At 39.9% G+C, this 25,253-nt stretch overlaps 1 protein-coding gene across 16 annotated transcripts in view; it reads left to right on the forward strand.

The window, feature by feature from the left end:
- LOC128687353 (cAMP-regulated phosphoprotein 21) overlaps nt 1-25,253 on the forward strand; it is a 369,078-nt gene that overhangs the window by 242,979 nt on the left and 100,846 nt on the right. For 13 of the 16 annotated variants that reach the window (XR_011392951.1, XR_011392952.1, XM_070092616.1 and 10 more), the window contains 2 exons: nt 302-403; nt 20,765-20,925. Coding sequence is in view for 14 of the 16 variants with exons in the window: in XM_070092616.1 (XP_069948717.1) it covers nt 302-403; nt 20,765-20,925 (263 nt within the window). In the remaining 2 variants the exon portion in view is untranslated. The remainder of the gene's footprint in view (nt 1-301; nt 404-20,764; nt 20,926-25,253) is intronic. The other 3 variants (XM_070092626.1, XM_053774769.2, XM_070092619.1) reach the window with 2 other exon arrangements.

A 25,253-nucleotide genomic window follows, 5' to 3' on the forward strand; every position in this document is an offset into this window, starting at 1 on the left:
GTATTACTTTTTTAATGATATTTACATGCAGTGATAATATATTTCTTTTCATCTATGTTTAAAATTCAAGTGCTATAGTAGAAAAATATCTTGGTATTGATGGATATTTTTCAGGTAATGTCTAAAATATTAGTGTTGGATCTCAACACTCGAAGATGTGGAGATGGTCGGTAACTTACATGTTTATGGAAAATGTTGTAGGTGCCACCCTACTATGAATGTGGGAAATGGCATAGAGTGTAGATAGGCAGGAAGAATCATGGTTTGAATGGCTGCACAGTAATGTATGTTTTGTTTTTAGTCCCTAGATAGACAATTCAGCTCAGAATCAAGGAGGAGTAAGAGCTTCGAGGAACGGGAAGAGGAATACGAAAAAGTAAGGAAGCGAATATTCAGTCAGGAGGTAAGAATTTTAAACTAATGAAGAAGGAACTCTTGTGGGCAATCCAATCATGTCATACATATTTCCCAGCACTTATCTGCCTCTTCAATGTTATGGAATGGAGCAATACTGAAGACATTCATTGCTTCTACAAAAAGGAAGAAATGATTCTGGGGAGCACAGTTTAGGGAGCAATTCACTTTGGTGAGTGGCATGCAGGGATGTTAACATGTTCACTACTTCCCTAGGCATTGCCATCAACTAAATACACACATCACTATACACATACAAGTCTCATTTATTAGCTTCACACACACGTGGTATTGAGGATATATTTTAGCTGAGCCACTGTTGCTTTAGTGCTGTACCTAAAGGTATGGATGTAAACAAACTATGGCGAGCAAGTTTTTAAACTCCAGGCCAGTGTGTGAGCCACTTGGCCTGTAGTTTTAAGACTCGCCTTGAATTCAAACCCCACCCCTACTGTGGTTAGTTTGCAATCGTGTTATTATGATTTCGTGAGTTACGGGTTTAAATTGACAATTCATGGCATTGCATATGTGATATTTATATTTTCACATTAAGTAATGTGCAGGTTGACTTGAATTGAGAGGTCACTAATATTTCATAAGAGTGAGAGGTCACTTGCACTTTAACAAAGCAATTAATTATGAGGCATTGATATTTTCTGAGAGATTCACAAGCATTTCTGTAAATTGTTATACATACAAGAATTTTCTGGAAGTTGAGCAATCATTGCATATAAGATTTCCTTCATGAAAATGAGGCTTGCTTTTTCAAGGGTTTAATTAAAGTATCACCATGCGCAATATCAAATTAATACATTATCATATACTGAAGAGAGTGCTATTAAAATTAGTCTTGATTTTTTAATCTACATTTCCTTGCTGAACCTCATTTTCTTAACACTGGGATTTTTTTTTTTTTAATTATCCAAACATATTTTATTCTTATATATTCATAGTCGTGAATTAGGGAAAACTAAATGAACAATATCGTTTTATATTAAGGTGGGAAATGACTTATCCAGTTAGTAAGAAAAAATACTAGTGATATAAGCATAAAAATTGTAAGCTGCTGCAGTTGAATCTTGGCTATGTGTCTCAAATGTTATTCTCTTGCAAACATGATTTTGAACATAAAAATGCTAATACAGTAATGGATTCTTGAAACCTGAAAAAAATCTTTATTGTAATACATTAATCCATAATTTTTTTTTAAAATATAATTGAAGCTGCTATTGACCAGCAAGTTGTGCTCTGTATACAAAAAAATGTGTAAAAAAATCTTGCTGAATAACCCTATTATACTTAGAATGCTGAATAACCATAATTTTTTAAAATATCCATGGATACAAATACATTAAATATAAAACATTTTCCTAAGTTTCATCCTTTCTTGTTACCTCGTACTTGAACTTCATAAAAAAAAACGAAAGGTTCTTTGACCCTGTTCCTTACCTAATAATTGTGTCACGGAGTACTGTGTATTTTGAAATTTGTTTCACGTGTATATTATTTATTGTCCTTTTCATTTTCAAGTCATTCTTTTTTTATGCTTAAACTATCTAAGCCGTTCTTCATTTTACTCTCTCATATAAACTGTTTTAAATATTCTTAATTTACACATTCATAGTCCTGTTTTGTTTAATTTTGGTTTTCTTCATTGTTTCATATAGAAATATTTATTTACTGTTATCCCTTTTATCCTAAAGCAGAATTGCATTTTTAATATTACAGTAGTGCATATTTGAAAGTTCCTTCACCGCTGCACTTTCTGCCAGTTCTTACAGAATATGAGTTCAGTATCCCTCCTGTACCATTACTTCTTATTTTCCTAGTTAATGCTGTATTTACTAATTTTTGTATGCATCTTCTAATTTTGTTTTATGATCAACCTATTATAAAACATTTACTGTAAGGCTCAAAAATCTATTTTTTTAAATTTTGAGAGTATGGTTCCTCTTACAATTACCAGTGTTTATTTATTTAAATCTAACCAGAAGTGGGTAAAATGGAGAGTTGTTTTAAATACCTATTTTAAAACACATTCTAAAATATGTTAATCACCAAACGTGATCTGAATAATACTAGATTTTTAAGGATAGCTATTTCACGATAATAAATTAAGTATTCTTTCTAAGACACTTCCTTCCATTTGGAAAGCATTTTTTCCTTAGATTGTCAGTATGAAAAAGAAAGAGGATATCATTAAAGAGGTCTGCATCTGCATTCTACAAAAAGCTCTCCTCTTCAAGGGGGGCTCCTTGGCGAGGTGAAGAGGCTATTGGTCTGAGGAATTAGCCCTGTCGGTCTTCTTCCTCAGACCGAACCTAATTACCCCCCATTCTCCCCTCCCCTATCCCATCCTCTCCATCCTCCCCTTTTTCCATTCTTCCTCCTCCTCCCCACCCCTCCCTTTTGCCCTTCCTCTGTTTGGCCTTTGGGATTTCACCCACAGGCGCGCTAGTTCCTAGGTAGGGGAAAGGACACCGGAGTCCATCCCATTCCGTTGAGGTTCTTGGCGGTGGCGTAGTTTGCCATGGAATCTGGATTGCCTGGGGATGTCCCGATCCCTCTCCGGTATCCCGGAGTAGCTTTGGGTGTCTTTCGGGCGACGGGTGTATCTCTGGAAGCCACCTTTCGGATTCCGGGGGTGGTGGCCGAAGGAGGTATGCTTTGTGGCGGATATCCGGCCGCCCTCTCTTTTGTCCACCGAGGTAGCTCGGCAGATGTGAGGTTGCTATCCCGGATTGCTGGTTTACTGGCATGAAGGGTAGGGTATGGCATGGGTTCCATGCTGCATCTGCGCTACTAGCGGTGCTGAGGTCCTCTTGGGCGCGGATGGAGATTTCCGGCCCTTTCATTCCTCCTGGGAACTATTCCTCCCCGCTCCCCCCTTTTTTTTATTCTTTTTTTTATTTTTATTTTCTTTTCTTCTTTCTTTTTTTTTCTTAAAAACAAAAAGCAAAGGAGTAACCTAACCATGGCAGCCCTAGTCCATGAACCCACTACCCCCGGGCCCCTTCTTGATACTGCACCCCATTCTGACCCTGCCTTGTGTTTAGACCACTCTTCGGACACTCCTGATGCCCCTGTACCTCTTGCTGGTGCTGTTTCCTCACCCGCTTCAGGTACCGGGGCTTCGACTGACTCCTTCGATTTGTCTGAACTCCGCTCTCCTTTGACTATGCTTCCGACTTCTCCCTCTATGGTACGGCAATTTTTGAATCGCCCGCCCATTTCACGCCGGACCAACTCCAGTCCTACTCCTAAACGCCAACGTCAATCTCCTGATGATGCTCCTTCATTACCTTCCCATTCTACTCGGAAAAGACCGACACGTCAAGCACTCCCTCTCCACGCTCAGTTTCGGACCACACAGTGGACTAAATTCTTTACTTTAAGACCGACTTCTTCTTCTGCCTACCTTTCTGACCATAGTATTGGCAAAGCGCTCCTGCATCATGTTGGTAGAGATATTTCATTTCATGCTCTCAAGAGCGGTATGCGCATCGTCACTGTCCAGAATGCTACCCAAGCTCATGATATTTCTCTCCTTTCGAATATCGATACTACTCCTATCACTATTGAAAAACATCTTTCTCTCAATTCTTGTAGTGGTACTGTCATTCTGCCCCATACCATAGTCCAACAGAATTTCCAGTCATGTGGCAATGACATTTTTGAACAGCTGGAACTCCAGGATCTCCCAATCCTCAAAGTAGACACTTATGTCCTTCCTGCCCGGGGGCGGAGACGTTACCCTTGCAATGTGGCTCGTTTAACTTTTGACAGCCGAGAACTCCTGTCCTCTGTATATGTCGCGGGACATCGGTTACAAGTTCGAAAGGTGATACCTACACCGCAACAATGTAGAAATTGCTGGCGTTTTGGTCACCCAGCGAAATATTGCAGTTCTATGGCCGAATGCCCAGTCTGTGGTGCCGACGACCATTCTAATACATCTTGCAGTCAACCTCCATCTTGCCTTAATTGTAATGAAGCTCACCCTTCGTACTCCCGCCGTTGCCAGGTCTACTTAAATGAACGTGAAATCCGTTGCCTCAAAGAGGCAGAAGGTCTCCCTTATGCTATGGCAGTTACTCATCTCCGCCTCCAAGGGAGACTACCCCGTGTTTCTTATTCTCGTGTTTCCAAACATCCCCCCACTTCTGGGGTCCCATCTTCTGCAGCCTCCTCTGTTGTTACCCCTCCCATAGCCACTACGGCATCTAATCCTTTGCTGTCCTTGGCTCTGATGTCCCGACTACAACTCAGTCTGTTCTCACATCTTCGCGTCCTTCCTCACAAGCCCCAGTATCGACAAGGCCTCGTACGACACCTAATACCAATCGCCCCTCTACTCAGAAGTCCAAAAAATCCACATTGCTCAAATCTTCTTTGCCCCTTCCTTCCCTTCTTCCACCTCCACACCTTACCTTTCCAGTCTCTGTACCTAGTTCTTCCCCTCTCTCTGGCTTTATTACAAGTGTGGAGATTCACTCTCCTCCTCCTCCGCCTTCCACCCCCGTCCCCTCCCAAGTTTCTCCCTCTTCTGCCACCTCCCAGGTTTCTGCCTCTTCTGTCCCCCCCCACACTTCATCTCCAGTCCCTTACACTCTTCCCTCCCCCTCTACTTTGGTACAGTCCATTCTTTACTCACCCTCCTCCTTCTATCTCCAATATGGTCTCCCATACATCTTTGAATTCAGAAACACTAGAAGCCATTTCAGAATATATTGCAGAGACTAAACCTTCAATAGACACTGATTCACTTCCTGTTCCTTCTCTTCCCTCTCCTCCATCTTCACAACCCCATTCTTCGCAATGCTCCGTTCCTTCGCTACTTGAACGTCTTCCAATGCCACCACACGTTGACTTTTCTAACCCCTCTAGTCCGTAGGTGCCTTTACCTACAGATTCCTGGTATTTTCTTCATCGCCAATCATGGCCTATTTACAGTGGAATATCCGCGGCCTCAGGGGTAATCGGGGTGAGCTTCAGATGTTGCTTTCCAGGTTTTCCCCTGTTGGTGCTTGCTTACAAGAACCAAAATTACACTCGGCTGTTTTCCAACCTATCTCAGGCTGTAATTTATTGTATTCTTCGGATCCTTTCTCAGATGGGACCTTTAATGAAAGTGCCCTTCTTCTACGCAATGATATTCCGTACTGTCAACTATTTGTCCATACCTTGCTGCATTACACTGCAGCCTGTATCCACTTGAATAAATGGTTTACAATATGTTCTTTATATCTCTCTCCTTCTCGAACATTTTCTATCCCAGACTTTGCCTTTCTTGTTTCATCCTTACCACCACCACTTCTGTTACTTGGTGATTTTAATGCCCACCATTTCCTCTGGGGGGGGTCTCATTGTGACTCACGTGGCATCCAGTTGGAGGCTTTTCTCGCCTCTCACCCCCTCCATATTTTAAATACGGGTACTCCCACCCATTTTGATCCTCGTACTCATACTCTCTCTTGCATCAATCTATCAGTCTGCTCTTCCTCCACTGCACTAGACTTCACCTGGTCTGTTCTACCAGACTTACATGACAGCGATCATTTTCCGATCATTCTTACTTCTCCTTCCTATTCACCACCTTTCCGTAGCCCGTGCTGGCAATTTGATCGGGCAAATTGGGATCTTTACTCACACCTCACTGCTTTTAGTGAGGTTCCTTCTTCATCCTCCATTGATGAGCTCCTACACATCTTCTCGACGTTAGTTTATACCGCAGCTTCTCATTCTATACCCCAAACCTCAGGCAGGCATTCTCAGAAGTGCGTGCCTTGGTGGTCTCCTGCTTGTGCTCGTGCAGTACGTTTGAAACGTGCTGCATGGGGCAGGTACCGGTACAATAGAACCGCTGAGAGACTTCTTGATTTTAAGCAGAAGCGTGCGATTGCTCGCCGTGTCATCCGTGAAGCTAAACGCACTTGTTGGCGAGACTATGTTTCCACCATCACCTCTGCTTCTTCTATGAGTGCAGTCTGGAAAAAAGTGAGGAAATTGAGTGGTAAATACTCTCCTGACCCAGCTCCTGTTCTACGGGTCGCTGGTGTTGATGTAGCAAACCCTCTCGACGTTGCCATTGAACTTGGCACACATCTGGTCCGTATTTCCCGAGGGCTCCATCTATGCCCCTCGTTTCTTTCCTCAAAGTCTGCCAGAGAGTTAGTACCCTTGGACTTTTCTTCTCTCAGAGAAGAACAGTATAATGTGCCTTTTACACTTCAAGAACTGGAGGCAACGCTCTCAGCTTGCCGATCATCGGCAGCTGGGCCTGACGACATTCATATTCGTATGTTACAACATTTACATCGGTCAGCCCTTGTAGTCCTCTTACACCTCTTCAATCTTATTTGGGCACAAGGAGTTCTTCCCCAGCTGTGGAAATCTGCCATTGTTCTCAGTTTCCGCAAACCGGGTACTACAGGACATGATGCCTCCCACTATCGCCCCATCGCTCTTACTAGTGCAGTTTGCAAAGTGATGGAACGTCTCGTAAATCGACGTTTAATGTGGTATTTAGAGACACACAACAGTCTCTCCGCTAGTCAATATGGCTTTCGTAAGGGTCGTTCTACCATAGACCCCTTACTACGCTTGGATACGTATGTTCGTAATGCCTTTGCGAATAATCACTCAGTTATTGCCATATTTTTTGACCTTGAGAAGGCATATGACACAACTTGGAGGTATAATATTTTGGCCCAGGCCCATTCCTTAGGCCTCCGAGGCAATCTACCATCCTTCCTTAAGAACTTTTTAACTGACAGACATTTCCGTGTTCGAGTCAATAATGTTCTTTCCCCAGACTTCGTTCAAGCTGAAGGTGTCCCTCAGGGATGTGTTCTAAGCACAACACTCTTTCTCCTTGCTATAAATGATTTGGCCTCTGTTCTTCCACCCAATATTTGGTCATCACTCTATGTTGATGACTTCGCTATTGCTTGTGCAGGCGCTGACTGTCATCTTATTGCAGTTTCTCTCCAGCATGCGGTCGACCGTGTTTCCACTTGGGCCACTACGCATGGGTTTAAATTTTCAAGTACCAAAACTCACCAGATTACTTTCACTAGACGCTCTGTTATCTCCGATCATCCTTTGTATCTCTATGGCTCCCGTATCCCCGAACGTGATACAGTCAGGTTTCTAGGCCTTCTCTTTGACCGTCGGTTATCCTGGAAACCTCACATTACCTCTCTGAAGGCAACTTGTCACAGCCGGCTAAACCTTCTTAAAACCCTTGCTCATCTTTCCTGGGGAGCTGATCGTCGAACTCTGCTTCGCCTACATTCAGCCCTCATTTCATCGAAACTCGATTATGGTGACCAGATTTATTCCGCGGCCTCTCCTGCTACTCTCTCTAGCCTTAACACTATCCATCACCAAGGATTACGTCTGTGCCTTGGTGCTTTTCGCTCTTCCCCTGTTGAGAGCCTCTATACAGAAGCGAATGTTCCATCCTTGTCTGATCGCCGTGATGCCCATTGCCTTCACTACTATGTACGCTCTCACGATCTACACAATCCTTCCATATATAGAATGGTCACCGATATTAGTAGACATTCTTTATTCGTTCGCCGCCCCTGTTTGCTCTATCCCTTTTCTCTTCGCCTACATTCACTCTTGTCTTCCCTTCAGTTACCACCTTTATATGTTCATGTAGCATCTCACTTTTCCCTACCCCCCTGGGAAGTTCCAGCTGTTCGGGTCTGTTCTTTCTCACTCCCTTGCTCGAAAGCTCAACTGCCTACGGTGGCTTCCCGCTCTCTTTTTCTTGATCACTTCCACTCCCATTCTCATGCCACCGCTGTGTACACAGATGGCTCTAAGTCTTCAGACGGCGTCGGATTCGCAGCAGTGTTTCCGGACAGCGTCGTGCGGGGACGTTTACTATCTTCAGCTAGCATTTTTACTGCTGAACTGTATGCCATTCTTGCAGCACTTATTCGTATCGCATCTATGCCTGTGTCATCATTTGTAGTAGTCTCAGACTCCCTTAGTGCTCTACAGGCTATACGAAAATTTGATACGTCTCATCCCCTAGTTCTCCGTATCCAACTTTGGCTACGCCGTATCTCTACCAAACATAAAGATATTGTTTTTCGTTGGGTCCCTGGTCATGTCAACGTACAAGGCAATGAACAGGCAGACACTGCTGCGTGGTCAGCAGTACATGACCTACCAATTTCCTATCGAGGTGTTCCATTTCTGGACTATTTTGCTGCAATAGCTACCCACCTTCGCAGCCGTTGGCAACAACGTTGGTCAACTCTGCTCGGTAACAAACTTCATTCTATTAAACCGAGCATAGGTTACTGGCCGTCTTCTTGTCATCAGTGCCAAGGTTGGGAGACCACTCTCTCCCGCCTTTGCATTGGCCACACTCGTCTTACTCATGGGTATCTCATGGAGAGGCACCCTGTTCCTCTCTGTGAGCAGTGTCAAGTTCCAGTATCGATTAGCCACATTCTGTTAGACTGCCCTCTCTATCAACGAGCACGCAGAATTTACCTCCAACGTCGTCTTCGTTCTACTACTCTCTCTTTACCTTCCCTTCTTGCTGATGGACCCTCCTTTAATCCTGACTCTCTCATTGACTTCTTGACAACGACTGATTTACTCCTCAAACTCTGATGATACTTTTCGCACTCCCCTCAGCCCTTTCTAGTTCAGTCTCTTGCTGCCCTTTACCCTTTCACCATCCACTACCCCGCTGTTATCCGTAACCTATTACTCATCCATCTCCCTTTTGCCACCTGATGCCCTCGCTTCCTTCCTACCCTGCAGCGCTGTATAGCCCTTGTGGCTTAGCGCTTCTTTTTGATTATAATAATAATACAAAAAGCTCTCATTGATTCCTTATCAGTAAACCTTACAAAAAATGGTTATATTTGTGAACATTTTTTTGTGAACTTTCATATATAATAAATATCTCAGTGACATAGAAAGTAAGAGTTGCTGTAAGTGTTTGACTGTCTGCTTTAATGTACAAAACTGAGATAAAAAAAATAGGAGTTACATAGAAAAATTAAAGGTACAATAATCTTGTTGGTTGATAGGAAAATCAACAGGAACTATAATAACCCCATTAGAAAATCATGAAAGTATGGTATATAAGAAATTGAATAAACTTGATTCCTTAGTGCCATCAGCAGGGAGAACAAGATGCCAGATTGATAAACTAAGAGAAAATCAGTGCTAAAAGTTTGTATACTAGAAAGTATTTCTTTACAAATAGATTGATAATCTGCTAGAAAGGAATGGGGGGAAGGGGTGAGAAAAAAGAAGGCTACTGTACCCTTAAGAAATTGTGACAAACTGAGCACTAGAGATGGAACACAATGAATGCTGCTGTAGCACTGTAATTACAAATAGCCAATTACATAAAGCTATTCAGATAGGGATACATAATCTAAGATGTCACATGAGAATGGAGACACACACACAGTTTGAAGCTGGAACTTCTCTTTGCGTAGTGAAGTAATGCAACACACTTGGGGAGGAAGTAGTCAAGGCAAAGTTTATAAATAAATTCTAATCTAAATTACAAAATCCATGAAGTCTGGGGTATATTACGCTGACACTCAGTTGTGAAAGTACTATTAAAACTGTACATTTTTTACATATCTGTTTATACATATATTTTTCTGTGTTTTTTTTTCACAATAGTTTACTCTAAAAATACTAATACTGTAGCTATTGTATTTTGGCAGTAGGTTTGAAGGCTTATACTCATCACACCTAGCCTGTATCTTCATGTGTATTTTTTTTTTATTTTAATTTGTCCTGATCAGCCAAGTTATGATGCCTATGTAGGCCTGTGGGCCACTAGTAGTAACAGCCTGGTTTACCATTCAGTCAGTAGAGAAGTCTGGTAGGTTGGGCTGATATGGTAAAAGAAGCCTCAAAACCTGTTGCAGGTATATCACAGCTAAATGCTTATAGGTGCTGCATTTCTATTATAGTCAAGAATATAAGACGGAAAGAAAGTTGACAGGACTTGGGTTAAAGACAAATATTTTCTCTTTTGTGTGTAGGGTAAGCTGTTTGTTGCATTCACAGCTGTGTTACTGGCCATCTCCACACCATTTGTCTTACTATCTCCACAATGTAAAGTGTCACATGGATTATCAGCAGTGCTTGAACACTTGTCACAAAATTTCACACGATGTTTCAACATCAATGAAAAGAAATCTATTAAACTATTACCTGTAGCTTCTGTCCTGTAAGAAATGGGGTGGATTATTACCTCTAGCTCCTCTCCTATAAGGAATATCACAGAAGAAGTATAGAGTGCCCCTCATCCCTTCCACGTGTGTCCTTAGACTACTGTCATTGAGCTGGAGTGAAAAGCTGTATCTATATTACAAGAGAACTTTGTCACTATTTCTTACTAAGCTGCCAGATGAGATCTACACCTTTTTTTACTTATCTTCACCTATGCAAAGAATTTTTACTGCACTTGATATGTAGTCCTCCTGGCAGCACCTTCTGTATTAGCCTTTAGCAGCTTCTTCATCATATATATCTAACTTGTATGTTGTCTACTCGTGATGATCCCACATCATTCATACTTGTCCTGTTCTGTATGATCCCACATCATTCACACTTATCCCACTCTGTGTAACCTCACATCATTTACACTTATCCTTTTTCATTTAATGCCATATCATTCACACCTTTACTGCTCTTCATCATCCAACATCCTTCATGCTTGTCCTGCCTTCAATGGCCCAGCATCTTTACTTTGTGCCTCCTGAGTATCTAAATTATTGTGCACCCCATGCTCATCCTGTGAGTGGTAGCACAAACAACAGAATTATAGAGGTCACAATAGTTCTTTGCCAGACCTCACCAAGCATGGTTACATCATTAAGATATCAGTCATTTTATATAGCATCATTCACACCTGTTTTGTTTTGAATGACTGTATCATCCGTACCTGTCCTGCTTAACACAGTCTCTCATCCACCTTTTCCTTGGATCCTATTTTTACCCTTTTTGATTATTTCATTGTTAACTTTCAACTCCCTGGAGTAAAACCCATGTTACATGAAACAAATGCAACCTCTCCTCACTTGACAATGGAGTTCTGTTCATAAGACCACATTAGTAAACAAATTTGTGTCAACCATCTTTGATATTGTTTTAATGTCACCTTTGCACTATTTATAACATTTTTAGTATATTTTTAAATGTTTATACAGTAGTGTACTGAATTGTAATAAACAGAATAGAGGCAGTATACATTATTTAGGTATGAGTACTGGTCAGAGAGCCCGTTGTAAGTCTGAGTCATCGGTAAACAAGTACATCGCTAAGTGAGAGGCTGTAATCTGAAAACAACATTCTTTCCAAGATAGTTCTCATCCTTAAAGCTTTGTCTGGGCAGTGCACCTGACTTTTTGGTAAATATAGAATAGCCCTGGAGTAAATAATGTACTCCTAGCTTTTGAAGGCAGTAGAGCTATTGAGAAAGGTGTTAAAAAGAGAGCCTCAGTGATGAGGATAAGGGAAGTGTATGGGGTCAGGATCTTCCACTTTACTGGAGATTGTCATTTCCCGACACAGGTTTTTGATGCACATAAGATACAACCATGAATGTTTCTACATTCAGCGTGGTGTGACCTGGTCAGGGATACCCCCATCACTTCTGTCACGTCTTCACTGGTTAAGTTCAAATTGCAGTCTGCCTGTTGCAATCTCTGCCTCCTTTTATGGGCAGTTATCTTCTGACATGGTGTCTACAGGCATAGATGCAGGCTTTAGTGACTCGGTTGAATCAAAAGGAGCGGATTCCTTGAGTCTAAGGTGCTGGTTAAGAAGAATAATGCTCCTTGAAATATCAGAGTAGGAGCAAATTTTTTATTTTTCTTGGCCTTGGGAAATAGCAGTTTACTCAGACAATCACATGTTCGTAAAATCTTGCAGAGACTCCCGTAAGAGTGTAAATTTTACTGGATCCGTGTGAATATTGGGTGTCAATCTTATTTGCTCTGGCTCTGCAAACCCATTAGAAGGTGTCTGATTTTGCAGGGTCAGAAACATGTGTTAAGATAAATGGGCATTTCTGGAGTGTTGCAATTTAAAACTGCTGAGTACAGAATGCTTGGTTTTAAGACATGCTAGCTTATGTCATCTCTGCTAGTGCAAAAAGAATAATGCATTGACCCCTCCCATGCTCACTCCTGCTCTCCAATGTGGGAAAGTAGAGAGAGAAGGGTCTTAGTTCCCTCGAGGGGGGATTACCCCCCCTAAGAGGGGGGTCAACATCGGAGAAAAAGTTCTCCACAGTACCACAGAATCTAAAGAATAGCTGGCATAGCTTGAGGCTTTCATTGATGAGAAAGTTGAACTTGGTTTTTCCTTTACTCTGTGTTTTGCATGAAAAGCAAAATTGTATCTGATTTATTACACTGCTGATTCAAATTCTACATTGAGAGGCAAAGATTTTCAATGACAGTATCAACATTGATGCTACAGTTGTGCACCAACTAATGGATATTGAAACTGTGCAAATGGTTTAAAATACTGGACAAAATAAGTGATGATTGTTTAGATAGACAAGAATTTTTCATTGAAAAGTGTGTAGGCCTAACTAAGAAACTAATTGTGATCTAGAGCAAAGGAGCTTAATTGATGAACACCAAATTAGAAATTGTTTTTATAACTTAGTAAAACAGTTTGATGAGTAATTCACAACATTTATTAACTTTTTTTTTAAATTTTATATTTAATATTGCAGATACATACTTGTTTATGCTTGGCCTATTGACCCCAAGACCAGAAACTCCAAAATGTAGCAACCTGTGATCCCATGCTTCCTGTATTGCTTAATGTTTGAATCATCCCTCTCTCCTCATCATACTCTTTTTTTATTATGCTTCCTGTCATACTTATTTCAACTCATAATTCCTCACAGTGTTTTTTCTATTCTGTTCTAATTATGGTATATATAAACTATGGTACCAGTACAGTGCTTATTAATGTTAACAAAAACAATTTTTTTTGTGTGTAAAATTGTGATATATTTTAAGTTATCAAGTGAAAGAAAAGCATAAAAGGAAATTTGCAACAAAGGAATGTCAGTTAAAAGTGACTGCAGTTATTTTAATCAAACGTGAAATTAAATCTGCCTTCCTCTCCAAGGTTTTCTACCATAAATAAAGAAGATAAGGCAAAGTCTACCTTCAGTAAAGCTGCTTTATGTTATCAGCCATGTCATTTTGCTGACACTTTATTTAATCTTATGTTTAAAGGTAGTAGAAAACATTTGGGGAAATCATTTAAATTATGGGTACATTATTTTGAAATTTTATATGTAAGCTGTATAAGATTCAGAGAAATAAACCAAAGATGTTTTATTATGATATTCTCTTGTATTAATGAATCCTGCATGTAATTATCTTTGTAGTAAGAGGAAATTTACATCTGTTTTATTGTGACTGTTTTTGCTTCTAGTAAGAAGTTATTTTGATTTTTAGAGATGTACACTACTGGTAATTTAAATATAGGTTATCCTTTCGAAAGTTCAAAAGGTCATCTATATTTATCAGCTGTATCTGGTAATGCAAAACTTACATAAGAAAGACAAAAGAAGCAAGGAAACTTTGTGGAGACTCTAAACGATTAAAGTTTGGCTGAATGTTATAGTGGTGGTGCTGACAATAACCGTTATTAGGGTAATCATAAGGCAGCTGAAGTACAGAGTGAGCAGAATTGTTTTAGTATAATGTTAAGCACTCTTCTAAAGTATATATAATTATCTACTGACAGTATCAGTTATAAATGGGCAGGTTGTAAGAATTATCAGATAGTGACTTCTCAGACTCAACCCTGGGAACTGCCAGGTGGTAAGAGAGGGAGGAGGTAAAAGACCAGTCATGCCATATATATGGAAATGAAGACAACTGTCATTATCATTAAAGAAAAATAATGTAGAGATGACTATAATGACTCTATCAGCTAAGGCCTGCATGAATGAGATAGTGCAATTGGTATATGTAACATGTGTGGACATAAGAATAGCCTTCATAAACTTCTACAAGAATTCTTAAGATAATTTTTATACACCACATACATTGGAAAATATTGAGGCATTCAGGATCATTGTGGAACCCGCACCACAAATACTTAAGAAATTTTGAAGATTAAAGGTCTGTCACCAGTCAAGTCCCTGAGATTAAGATCTTGAGCTATGATATCAGAATTAATTATATCTCTCAAGACAGGAATCGTAGTTAAGAAATTATTGATACTTAGGTGTAATGTATTAACAAAGTGAATAAAGAGGGCCTGTTTGATGAGAAAAATCAAGATAATGGACATACATGGAAACTTAATGCTAAAATGAGCCAGTAATGTGTAAGAAGGAATTTTTTCAGCTTGAGGGTGGGGGGAAGGGTAACAAGTGTAGTACATTGAGGGTGAAAGCATTGGGGAAGAGTACTTGAATTAAAATGGAAATGCATTAAAGCCTATGACGTTGGGGATGTGGTTTCAGGAGCTGGATCTTAATCCTTGCAAACACAGAGTAAAGTACCGAGCCATCAGTTGTTGGATAGATGATGTAGTTAGAGGAGTATTTTTCAAGTGCTCATCCTCTTCACGGAATGCTCCTTGGCGTGGTGAAGAGGCCCTTAGTCTGAGGAATTAGACCGTTTGGTCTCCTTCCTCAGACTGAACCTAATTACCCCCCAATCCCTCCTTCCCTATCCCATCCTCCTTTTTTCCATTTCCTCCTCTCCATCCCTCCCCTATTCCCTTCCTATTTTCAGCCTTTGAGATTCTTCCCACAGGCACACTAGTTCCTAGGTAGGGGGAAGGGTACCAGGGTCCATCCCATTCTGTTGAGGTCCATGGTAGTGGTGTAGTTTGCCCTGGAATCTGGATCACCTGGAGGTGTCCTGATCCCTCTCCAGTCTCCCGGGGGTGGCTTTGGATGTCATTCGGGTGACGAGTGTATCTTTGGAGGCTGCCTGTTGGATTCCGGGGGGTGGTGGCCAAAGGAGGTATGCTTTGTGGCAGGTGTCCGGCTGCCCTCTCTTTTGTCCACTGAGGTGGCTTAGCAGATGTGAGGTTGCATGGGTTCCATGCCACATCTGCACTAATTGCGGTGCTAGGGTCCTCTTGGGCACGGAGGGTAATTTACGGCCCTTTTTTGCCTCCTAGGGGCTATTCCTCCACGTTCCCCTCTTTTTTTTTCTTTTTTCCTTTTTTTTTATTTTCTACAAAACAAAAGAAAGAAGTGACATAACCATGGAGTTCCAAATCCATGAACTTGCTCCCCCAGGGCCCCTTACTGATACTGCGCCCTGTTCTGACCCTGCCTCATTATTTGACCATTCTTTGGACATTTCTAGTGCCCCTGCACTTCTTGCTGGTGCCATTTCATCACCTGCTTCAGGTACTGGGGTTCCAACTGACTCCTTTGATACGTCTGACCTCTGCTTTTCTTTGACTATGCTTCCAGCTTCTCCCTTTACGGTGTGGCAATTTTCGAATTGCCCACCCATCCCATGTCGGACCAACTCTGGTCCCACACCTAAATGCCCAAGACCATTACCTGATGAAACTTCTTTGCTTCCTTCTCATTCTTCTCAGAAAAGACCGGCACATAACGCACTCCCTTTACACTCTGTTTCAAAATACACAATGGACTAAGTTTTTTACTCTACGATCGACTTCCTCTACTGCCTATCTTTCTGACCATAGTACTGGCAAGGCGCTCCTACGCCATGTTGGTAGAGATATATCCTTTCATGGTCTCAAGAGCGGTACACACATCATCACTATCCAGAATGCTAACCAAGCTCACGATCTTTCTCTCCTTACAACTATCGATACTATTCCTGAAACTATTGAAAAACATCATTCCCTCAATTCTTGTAGTGGCACTCTCATTCTGCCCCATACCATTGTCCAACAGAATTTCCATATATGGGGCAATGACATTCTGGAACAGCTTGAACTCCAAGACCTCCCAATCCTCAAAGTAGACACTTATGTCCTCCCTGCCCCCAAGCAGAGACGATACCCTTGCAATGTATCTCATGTAACTTTTGACTGCTTTGAGCTTCCGTCCTCTGTGTGAGGGCATTTATTATCCCCGGCTAGCAGTTTTACAGCTGAATTGTATGACATTCTCATAGCACTTATCCATATTGCATCTATGCCTGTGTCACCATTTGTGGTCATTTCATACTCCCTTAGTGCTATACAGGCTGTACGAAAATTTTATACACCTCATCCCCTGGTTCTTTGTATCCAACTTTGGTTACACCGTATCTCTAGCAAGCACAAAGATATTGTTTTTTGTTGGGTACCCGGTCATGTTGAGGTATAGGGCAAGAAACAGGCAGACACTGCTGCGCTGTCAGCAATACATGACCTTTCAGTTTCATATAGAGGTGCTTCATTCACAGACTATTTTGCTGTAATTGCTACCCATCTTTGCACCCGTTGGCAACAACATTGGTCTAATCTGCTCTATAATAAACTACATTCTATTAGACCGAGTATAGGTTTCTGGCCGTCTTCTTATCATCAGTGTCGAGGCTGGGAGACTACTCTCTCCTGTCTTCGCATTGGCCACACTGTCTTACTCACGGGTAATTCATGGAGAGGCACCCTGTTCCACTCTGAGAATTGTGAGGTTCCAGTTTCTGTTAGCCACATTCTGTTGGACTGCCCACTCTATCAACGAGCATGCAGAATTTACCTCCAACGTCGTCACTGCTCTACTGCCCTTACTTTACCTTCCCTTCTTGCTGATGGACCCTTCTTAACCCAATCTCTCACTGACTTTTTCGCAGCAATCGATTTACTGCACAACCATTGATGATGATGCCTCTAGTACTCCTCATGGCCCTTTCTACCTCAATCTCGTGCTACCCTCTACCCCTGCACTATCCACTGCCCCGCTACACTCCATGACCTAATAATCATCCCTCTCCCTCTTGCTTCCCATTACCCTGCATCCTTCCCAGCCTGGAGGTGCTCTATGACCCTTGTAGGTTTAGCGCTTCTTTTTTATTATAATAATAATTAGGTGCTCATCAGTTATGGTAGACCTCGGTTCTTATCTCTGTGTACTGTATTTTTTATAGAACAGCTCTTAAATATTTTTGTGTGTCCAAACATTTGAAGCATTTTTTCCCTCAATTAGCACAGAGTCAAAGAGAAAGATTTCTTAGCAAATATTCCTTAAAGAATTCAAGTATATTTGGTACATCATTTTTGTCTCTGTGGGCATGAATTTGGGATTTGTGGGTTGAAACATACAACTCTTTGAACTTCATATATGGTATAGTAATTTCCTTGTTCAGTCTGTACCTAAGCATTTTTAATGGTCTAGCTTGAAAGAATTTGTGTTGGGTAATGATCTATGACAAGGTTCTTGTCCAGTGACAGAATAGGCAATCAAAGGCAATATACCTTATTAAAAAAATATTTTTGCCTAAACCATGAGATAACTACTGTATTGTATGCAATTTAGTTCAACTTTGCCCAAAAACATGGGGTCATCTTTGATACTGTTTTACTTTAATTTCTGATTCCACATATCTCAGTACTGTAGTTCTTTTGCAACATCATTTCTAGGACTTCATTTTTTTCATGATCAATACATTTCTGGTGCTGTATGTAAAAAATCCAGATGAAATGATGAAGTTGGTCCCCAAATACTTCACATAGTCATGGTTCATCTGCATATTTTCTAAAATCTAGAGTTTTTTTAGACATTTTTTGTAAATAGTAGTTTTACAATGGAATATTGTAAGAATTGTCGGATAACTGGATGGTTTATGTTCATTTACTTTTTGCTATTCTCAAAAATTATGTATAAAGACTAACTAATAGGACATTTGATTTTCTTAAAAATGTTATAGTATATAAGAAAATGTGTTTTTTGTTTTATATCCTTGCTTTGCTTATCATTAAAAATTTCATTTGCAGAATTGGATTCTTTACCTGGTGAGTTAGGTAAAAATCCAGCCTAAATGCAACTATTGTAAGTTTTCTCAGTATTTCATGTCCCTTGCACTACCTTAGTTCTAATTAACCTCATCATGTTATATATCATTATAGCTTAATTTAATCTGTACGTATATCAAAGTCCTCTGTCAGTATCATCCTTCATACCATCTTCTGTTTTAGTGAATTATACACGAATCAGCTGTTCATAGGGTTATTTGTGGATATTTCCACTCGTGGCATTGTGCCTTTTTATTCTTGAGAAGATATCTCTTCAAGGGGTGACAATGTCAATGAAGGGCTCTTGACCCAAGGAATTGGAGTTAGCCCCCTCTTCCTTGGATCAAATAATAACTTCCCATTACCCAGATGCTATAAGCACCCCTCTTCCACAAATTTAATAAAAATAGGTAAAGGCATATTAAGTATCTTCCTCCGTGGTAAAATGGGAAAAGTGAGCGATCAGTGCCCTGGGATCAAATCAAAATTAAAGTCATTATAAAACCAAAGTTTTTTCAGAATACAGTATCATGCAATTAATATTATACTGTATTCTGAGTAAAGCAATTCTGTATCATGTTTTATAGACATACCTCACAAGAACCAGTGAAAACTCACTTGGACAGAATATGAAGTACAGGTAAGAGAGAGCCATATATATAGGCCTCAGTCAGAGACCCTCTTTGACAAGTCTGGTGGAGAATGGTGGGAACAGTCAGAACAAGGAATTTTTTAAACACATTTGCCATCACAATTCGAATGAGCCTCTGAACTGCAGCATCCTCACCCCTTCCCGAGAGTGCAGGCACTGAACCTCCCACTTCCAGGATTCTAGTTTGGCTAACTGGTTTTTCCTAACCCCTTTCATAAATGTTACCTTGCTCACAGTCCGACAGCAAATCAAGCCATAAAAACTACTTGTCTCCAATCATTTTGATCTAACACCCCTCACACAGCCCTGCTGGATGCTCAAGCCACTAACACTCAAAATCAAGGAGTATAAGAATAATAGTTAAAAAGTACAGCGAAGCAAATTTTGTCTTGGTAAGTAAAATGAAAAGGTGTATTACATGAACCTTCAAAACAAGTGATGTTGTGCCTACGTTTGTGCTTTTCAAGGCATTTGTTGGATTCTGTTCAGTGGCTTGCATCCCTTTTAAATGCAGAGATATCTGATGTGGAAAATAAAGATTTTTTAATGCTCGCATAGAATGTGTAAGTATTCTAAATTGCTCGAGGCATTGAGAGTATACTCTGTGGAATGGGGGCATTACTGAAATTGTTCCTTATAATTTATACGAGGAAACTGTTCAAAGACGAGGGCGTTAGTTTATATACTAAAATAAAACTTACTATAGCAAGGAATATGAGAAAGGTGTAGTAGAATAAATCCAATGAAAAATTTGGCTACCATAGACATAATTACAGAATACTTATGAAAATTCAAGATCTGTGACTAACCTTTTACCAGTAGATACAAGAAATATTGAAAGAACAAAAGTGAAGGTCTTAATGAGAGACCTTGATCAGTTCATTCAATAGGCCCCTAATCAGCCATATTGTGATGCATGAGTTAGTATGCAGGCTACAAGCAGCAGCAATCTGACTGATCAAGCAGCTACCAGGAAAGCCTAGCAGGCTGTACTGAGACATTAGAAAAATTCTTAAGTCTGATCAGAAGTAAGTGAGAGGTACTTTTTTTTTTTTTTTAATACACTGGATGTATTCCCTGAGGCAGGATAACCTAAAAAGAAAAGAGTTTTATTTTTAAATTTAGTAATGCATACAGGAGAAGGGGTTACTAACCCCTTACTCCCGGCATTTTAGTTACCTTTTATGACACACACGTGGTTTACGGAGCAAGAATTCTTTTTCCACTTCCCCATGGAGATAAGAAGAAATAAAAATAAGAATTATTAAGAAAATAGAAGAAAACCAAAATTGGTGTGTAAATATATATGCATGTTCATGCATGTGTAGTGTGGCCTAAGTGTCAGTAGAAGTAGCAAGATATACCTGTTATCCCACATGTTTGAGACGAAAAACACCAACAATCCTACCATCATGTAAAACAATTACAGGTTTCCACTTCACACTCACTTGGCAGGACAGTAGTATGAGAAGGATGTGCTTTTGTTATAATGTACTTCATCCAGATTTAAAACACCAACTATATAATACCTCTGGTATTATGTAACATTACCCATTATTGTATAAATCTGTGTTAATACTGTAGGAAGAATTGTACTCTTTATGATAATATAGCAATCTTCATTGTAATTTCAAATAAAAACTCTGTGAGCAGTCCTTGTGGCCAAGTTAAGGTTTGACAAAGAGAATATAGTAATAATGCAGGACGTATCTGTTTCAGTCATTGTCATCTGCTGATGGTTTGGGCGATTCACCTGTCAGAAGTCATGATTCACGGAGAAATTCACAAGATGACACGCGATGGCATGATTCCAGAAGCTGGACATTTATGGACTCTGAGATGTCTCATCGAAAACATCACTATGACAATCATAGATTAAGGTAAGCTACCGTAATGTTACCTTTTAAATACAGTACAGTGTATGAAACATTTTTTATTAAACATATGAGCAAATCAGTTTGAAGTATGTAACATATGCAATATTTAAAGCATTACCAGGGCCTTATTTTGTATATCATGAGAATCTGTATGAAGTACTCTGCTGCTCTGAATCTTTTGAAAAGCATTCAAAAAATTAATTCTCTGCTTTGTTCATTATTTAAGTAACATATACTTTTACATGGAGAATATGGAGTAATTGAGACATGATATTGTCTTCCCCCAATCTATTCATTTTCCATGTGATGCATTTTCTGTCCAGTGATTCTAATTTTAAGTGAGAGAGAAAATACGTTTTTTGCAAGTCCCCAAAAAAGAAGGCAACATAATTTCGTAAGAAAAACCTCTGCATATTGTAAGCTGCATACACTATAAGTAATAAGCACTGAAATTAAGTCAGTTTTTAGGTCTTGGGTACACAGCAAGATTTTTTTATTTACAGTGGCTTTGAGGCACACAAAAAGTACATCATGTACATTTAACCCTTTGAGGGTCAGTCACGTACAAGTACGTCATTGCAGCCAGGGTCGGTCACGTACTTGTTCGCCTAAATTCTAGCGTCTTCAAATCTGGTGGAAGAAAGCTGGCAGGCCTACATATGAAAGAATGGGCTTGTGTGGTCAGTGTGCGCAGTATAAAAAAAATCCTGAAGCATGCTGTGCATAATGAGAAAAAAAAAAAACTTCGACTGTGTTTTTGGTTTAAAACAGCGACTTTCTAGTGTATTTTCGTATGGTATTTCTGGTTGTATTCTCGTTTCCTTGGTCTCATTTGATAGAATGGAAGTTATATTACAGAATTAAGGATGATTTTGATTGGTTTCACAATGACAAGTACCTTGAAATTGAGCTCAAATTAATGGAAATAATCGATTTTTGCTGATGTTCAGGAGTAAACAGATCAAGCCACGCGTCCAATACACGTCAACTGGTGAGTCTGATATTCTTTCACAAGTGCGCTGATATCATTTATACCATTTTTACAATGATGTAGTAGTATACATAACAGAAAACCTATTTTCTATGAGAATAAAAATTAAAAATGGAAAGCAAAAGTAATATAAGAGGGGCCTAGAGATGTGACTAATGAACAGATAAAATGTTATTTTAGTGCCATGAATGTCTGTTTTGTTTATTCTGGACCCTATTTCGAAATTGACATCGTTTGAAATTTGTGTGAAATTGATCAAATTGTCAATTTCTGACCAATATATTGGGTAGTTGAAATCAGTAAATGGGCAGATTCTTGTACTCAATCGATAGAACAAATGGAGTTCTAGGGAAGTAGCTATGATTTTAGTCAACTGCAACATTGGAATTGGCTGAAAATAGGGCTCAAAGTGGGCGAAATTGCCCACCTTGAGACCGCTAACTTTGCGAGAGCATAAGTCCATAAGTTTTCCATCAAATTTCATACTTTTGGTGTCATTATGATCGGAAAAAGATTCTCTGTCATTTCATAAGAAAAAAATAATTTTTTTTTGAAATTTTTTTGACCCTGAGAATGAGTTTGGGAGAGGACCTCTTGACCTTCAGAGGGTTAATCTAGGATAACCCATTAAAATAAAATAATGTTACTTACACCCCAGTAAGGTAATATGCACTTGTAAATTTGAAGAGCTAAATATTGCAAGTGTACTTGCTGATAATCTAGACACAGTACAGACTCTTCTCTTAATGTACTTTTGTGCTCAGGAATATGAAGTGAATGCTCTAAAAATCCTGTGTATAATCACACTGCTCACATTCCTTTCTCTCCTACTTCCAGTCAAGTGAAGCTAGCCTTTGCCTCTGTTTTCTCAAATTTTTTATACCTTGTTGAAGAGATGTCATGTTTAGTAATAACTTGTGAATGTTATGCATAGAATGAGCAAAGAAATTAGAAGGCACTATAATGGTAAAAAGGTATAATTCAGAGAGCAAAGGAGAGGTTGCTGTTGGTTTTTAGTCATTTAGAAAGATGGAGTAGGATGGGATGACCAAGAAGGTGTGGTCATTGTGGACAGGTGAAAATGTAAGGGACATTTCATGAAGGGTTATAGGGAAGGAATGAAGAAAGTTTTGAGTGGTAGGGACTTAAGCATTCATCATGTATATGTGAGCATGTTAGATCAGAGTGGGTAGAGATAAGTGGTTTTTGGGATTTGATGTGCTGTTGGAGTGTGAGCAATGTAACGTTTATGAAGGGAGTCAAGGAAACCAGTGAGCTAGACTTTGAGATCTGGAGGTGTGAAGGACAGTACATGCACTGTGAAAGATGGTGTTTGAGATTAAGAGGGTTATATGAATTGTGATGTCCATGGACTTCTGACAAGACAACTATTGAATGCGTGGTGTTGAGTGAGTTTCCTTCTTTGAGTCACCTTACCTTGATTGGAAATGGCTTATGTGGTTTAAAAACATTTATAAGAGGGTTTTGGAAAATCACTTTAGCCAGCCTTGAATTCTGGAGGTGGGAAATACAGTGCCTACACCCTGATGGGAAGGGTTGTTGCAGTCCATAGGGTCACTTAAATTTCTATGTTCATGCACTTATGGCAAGATGTCTATTGAACACAGCACTTGAGGAATGATAGGTAATCTCGTTTTATCCACCTAAGGTAAGGGTGTTTACCAGTTCCTTACTCAAGAGCCCTTTGCCAGTACCAGGACCCCTTTCCTTGCAGAGAGTTTCTAACCATGGTTGGTAGACTCGCATCACAACTACAGTGTTGGTGGATTCTGTGTAACAAAAACTCGTTTCACCTATGTGTTTATTCTTAAATGACCTATTGTGAGTCATTAAATTTATTCTTTTAAACTAGAAGAAAAACTTTATAAAACTGGGATGCTTAAATGTGCGTGGATGTAGTGCGGATGACAAGAAACAGATGATTGCTGATGTTATGAATGAAAAGAAGTTGGATGTCCTGGCCCTAAGCGAAACAAAGCTGAAGGGGGTAGGAGAGTTTCAGTGGGGGGAAATAAATGGGATTAAATCTGGAGTATCTGAGAGAGTTAGAGCAAAGGAAGGGAAGGAGAAAAGAGAATATGAATGTGTAAATTCAAGAATTATGTTGATTAAAGTAAAGGTTGGATGCGAGAAGTGGGTCATAATAAGCGTGTATGCACCTGGAGAAGAGAGGAATGCAGAGGAGAGAGAGAGATTTTGGGAGATGTTAAGTGAATGTATAGGAGCCTTTGAACCAAGTGAGAGAGTAATTGTGGTAGGGGACCTGAATGCTAAAGTAGGAGAAACTTTTAGAGAGGGTGTGGTAGGTAAGTTTGGGGTGCCAGGTGTAAATGATAATGGGAGCCCTTTGATTGAACTTTGTATAGAAAGGGGTTTAGTTATAGGTAATTCATATTTTAAGAAAAAGAGGATAAATAAGTATACAAGATATGATGTAGGGCGAAATGACAGTAGTTTGTTGGATTATGTATTGGTAGATAAAAGACTGTTGAGTAGACTTCAGGATGTACATGTTTATAGAGGGGCCACAGATATATCAGATCACTTTCTAGTTGTAGCTACACTGAGAGTAAAAGGTAGATGGGATACAAGGAGAATAGAAGCATCAGGGAAGAGAGAGGTGAAGGTTTATAAACTAAAAGAGGAGGCAGTTAGGGTAAGATATAAACAGCTATTGGAGGATAGATGGGCTAATGAGAGCATAGGCAATGGGGTCGAAGAGGTATGGGGTAGGTTTAAAAATGTAGTGTTAGAGTGTTCAGCAGAAGTTTGTGGTTACAGGAAAGCGGGTGCAGGAGGGAAGAGGAGCGATTGGTGGAATGATGATGTAAAGATAGTAGTAAGGGAGAAAAAGTTAGCATATGAGAAGTTTTTACAAAGTAGAAGTGATGCAAGGAGGGAAGAGTATATGGAGAAAAAGAGAGAGGTTAAGAGAGTGGTGAAGCAATGTAAAAAGAGAGCAAATGAGAGAGTGGGTGAGATGTTATCAACAAATTTTGTTGAAAATAAGAAAAAGTTTTGGAGTGAGATTAACAAGTTAAGAAAGCCTAGAGAACAAATGGATTTGTCAGTTAAAAATAGTAGAGGAGAGTTATTAAATGGAGAGTTAGAGGTATTGGGAAGATGGAGGGAATATTTTGAGGAATTGTTAAATGTTGATGAAGATAGGGAAGCTGTGATTTCGTGTATAGGGCAAGGAGGAATAACATCTTATAGGAGTGAGGAAGAGCCAGTTGTGAGTGTGGGGGAAGTTCGTGAGGCAGTAGGTAAAATGAAAGGGGGTAAGGCAGCCGGGATTGATGGGATAAAGATAGAAATG

Source organism: Cherax quadricarinatus, chromosome 40 (assembly GCF_038502225.1).
Source record: "Cherax quadricarinatus isolate ZL_2023a chromosome 40, ASM3850222v1, whole genome shotgun sequence".
In the NCBI taxonomy this organism is placed as follows: Eukaryota; Metazoa; Arthropoda; class Malacostraca; order Decapoda; family Parastacidae; genus Cherax; species Cherax quadricarinatus.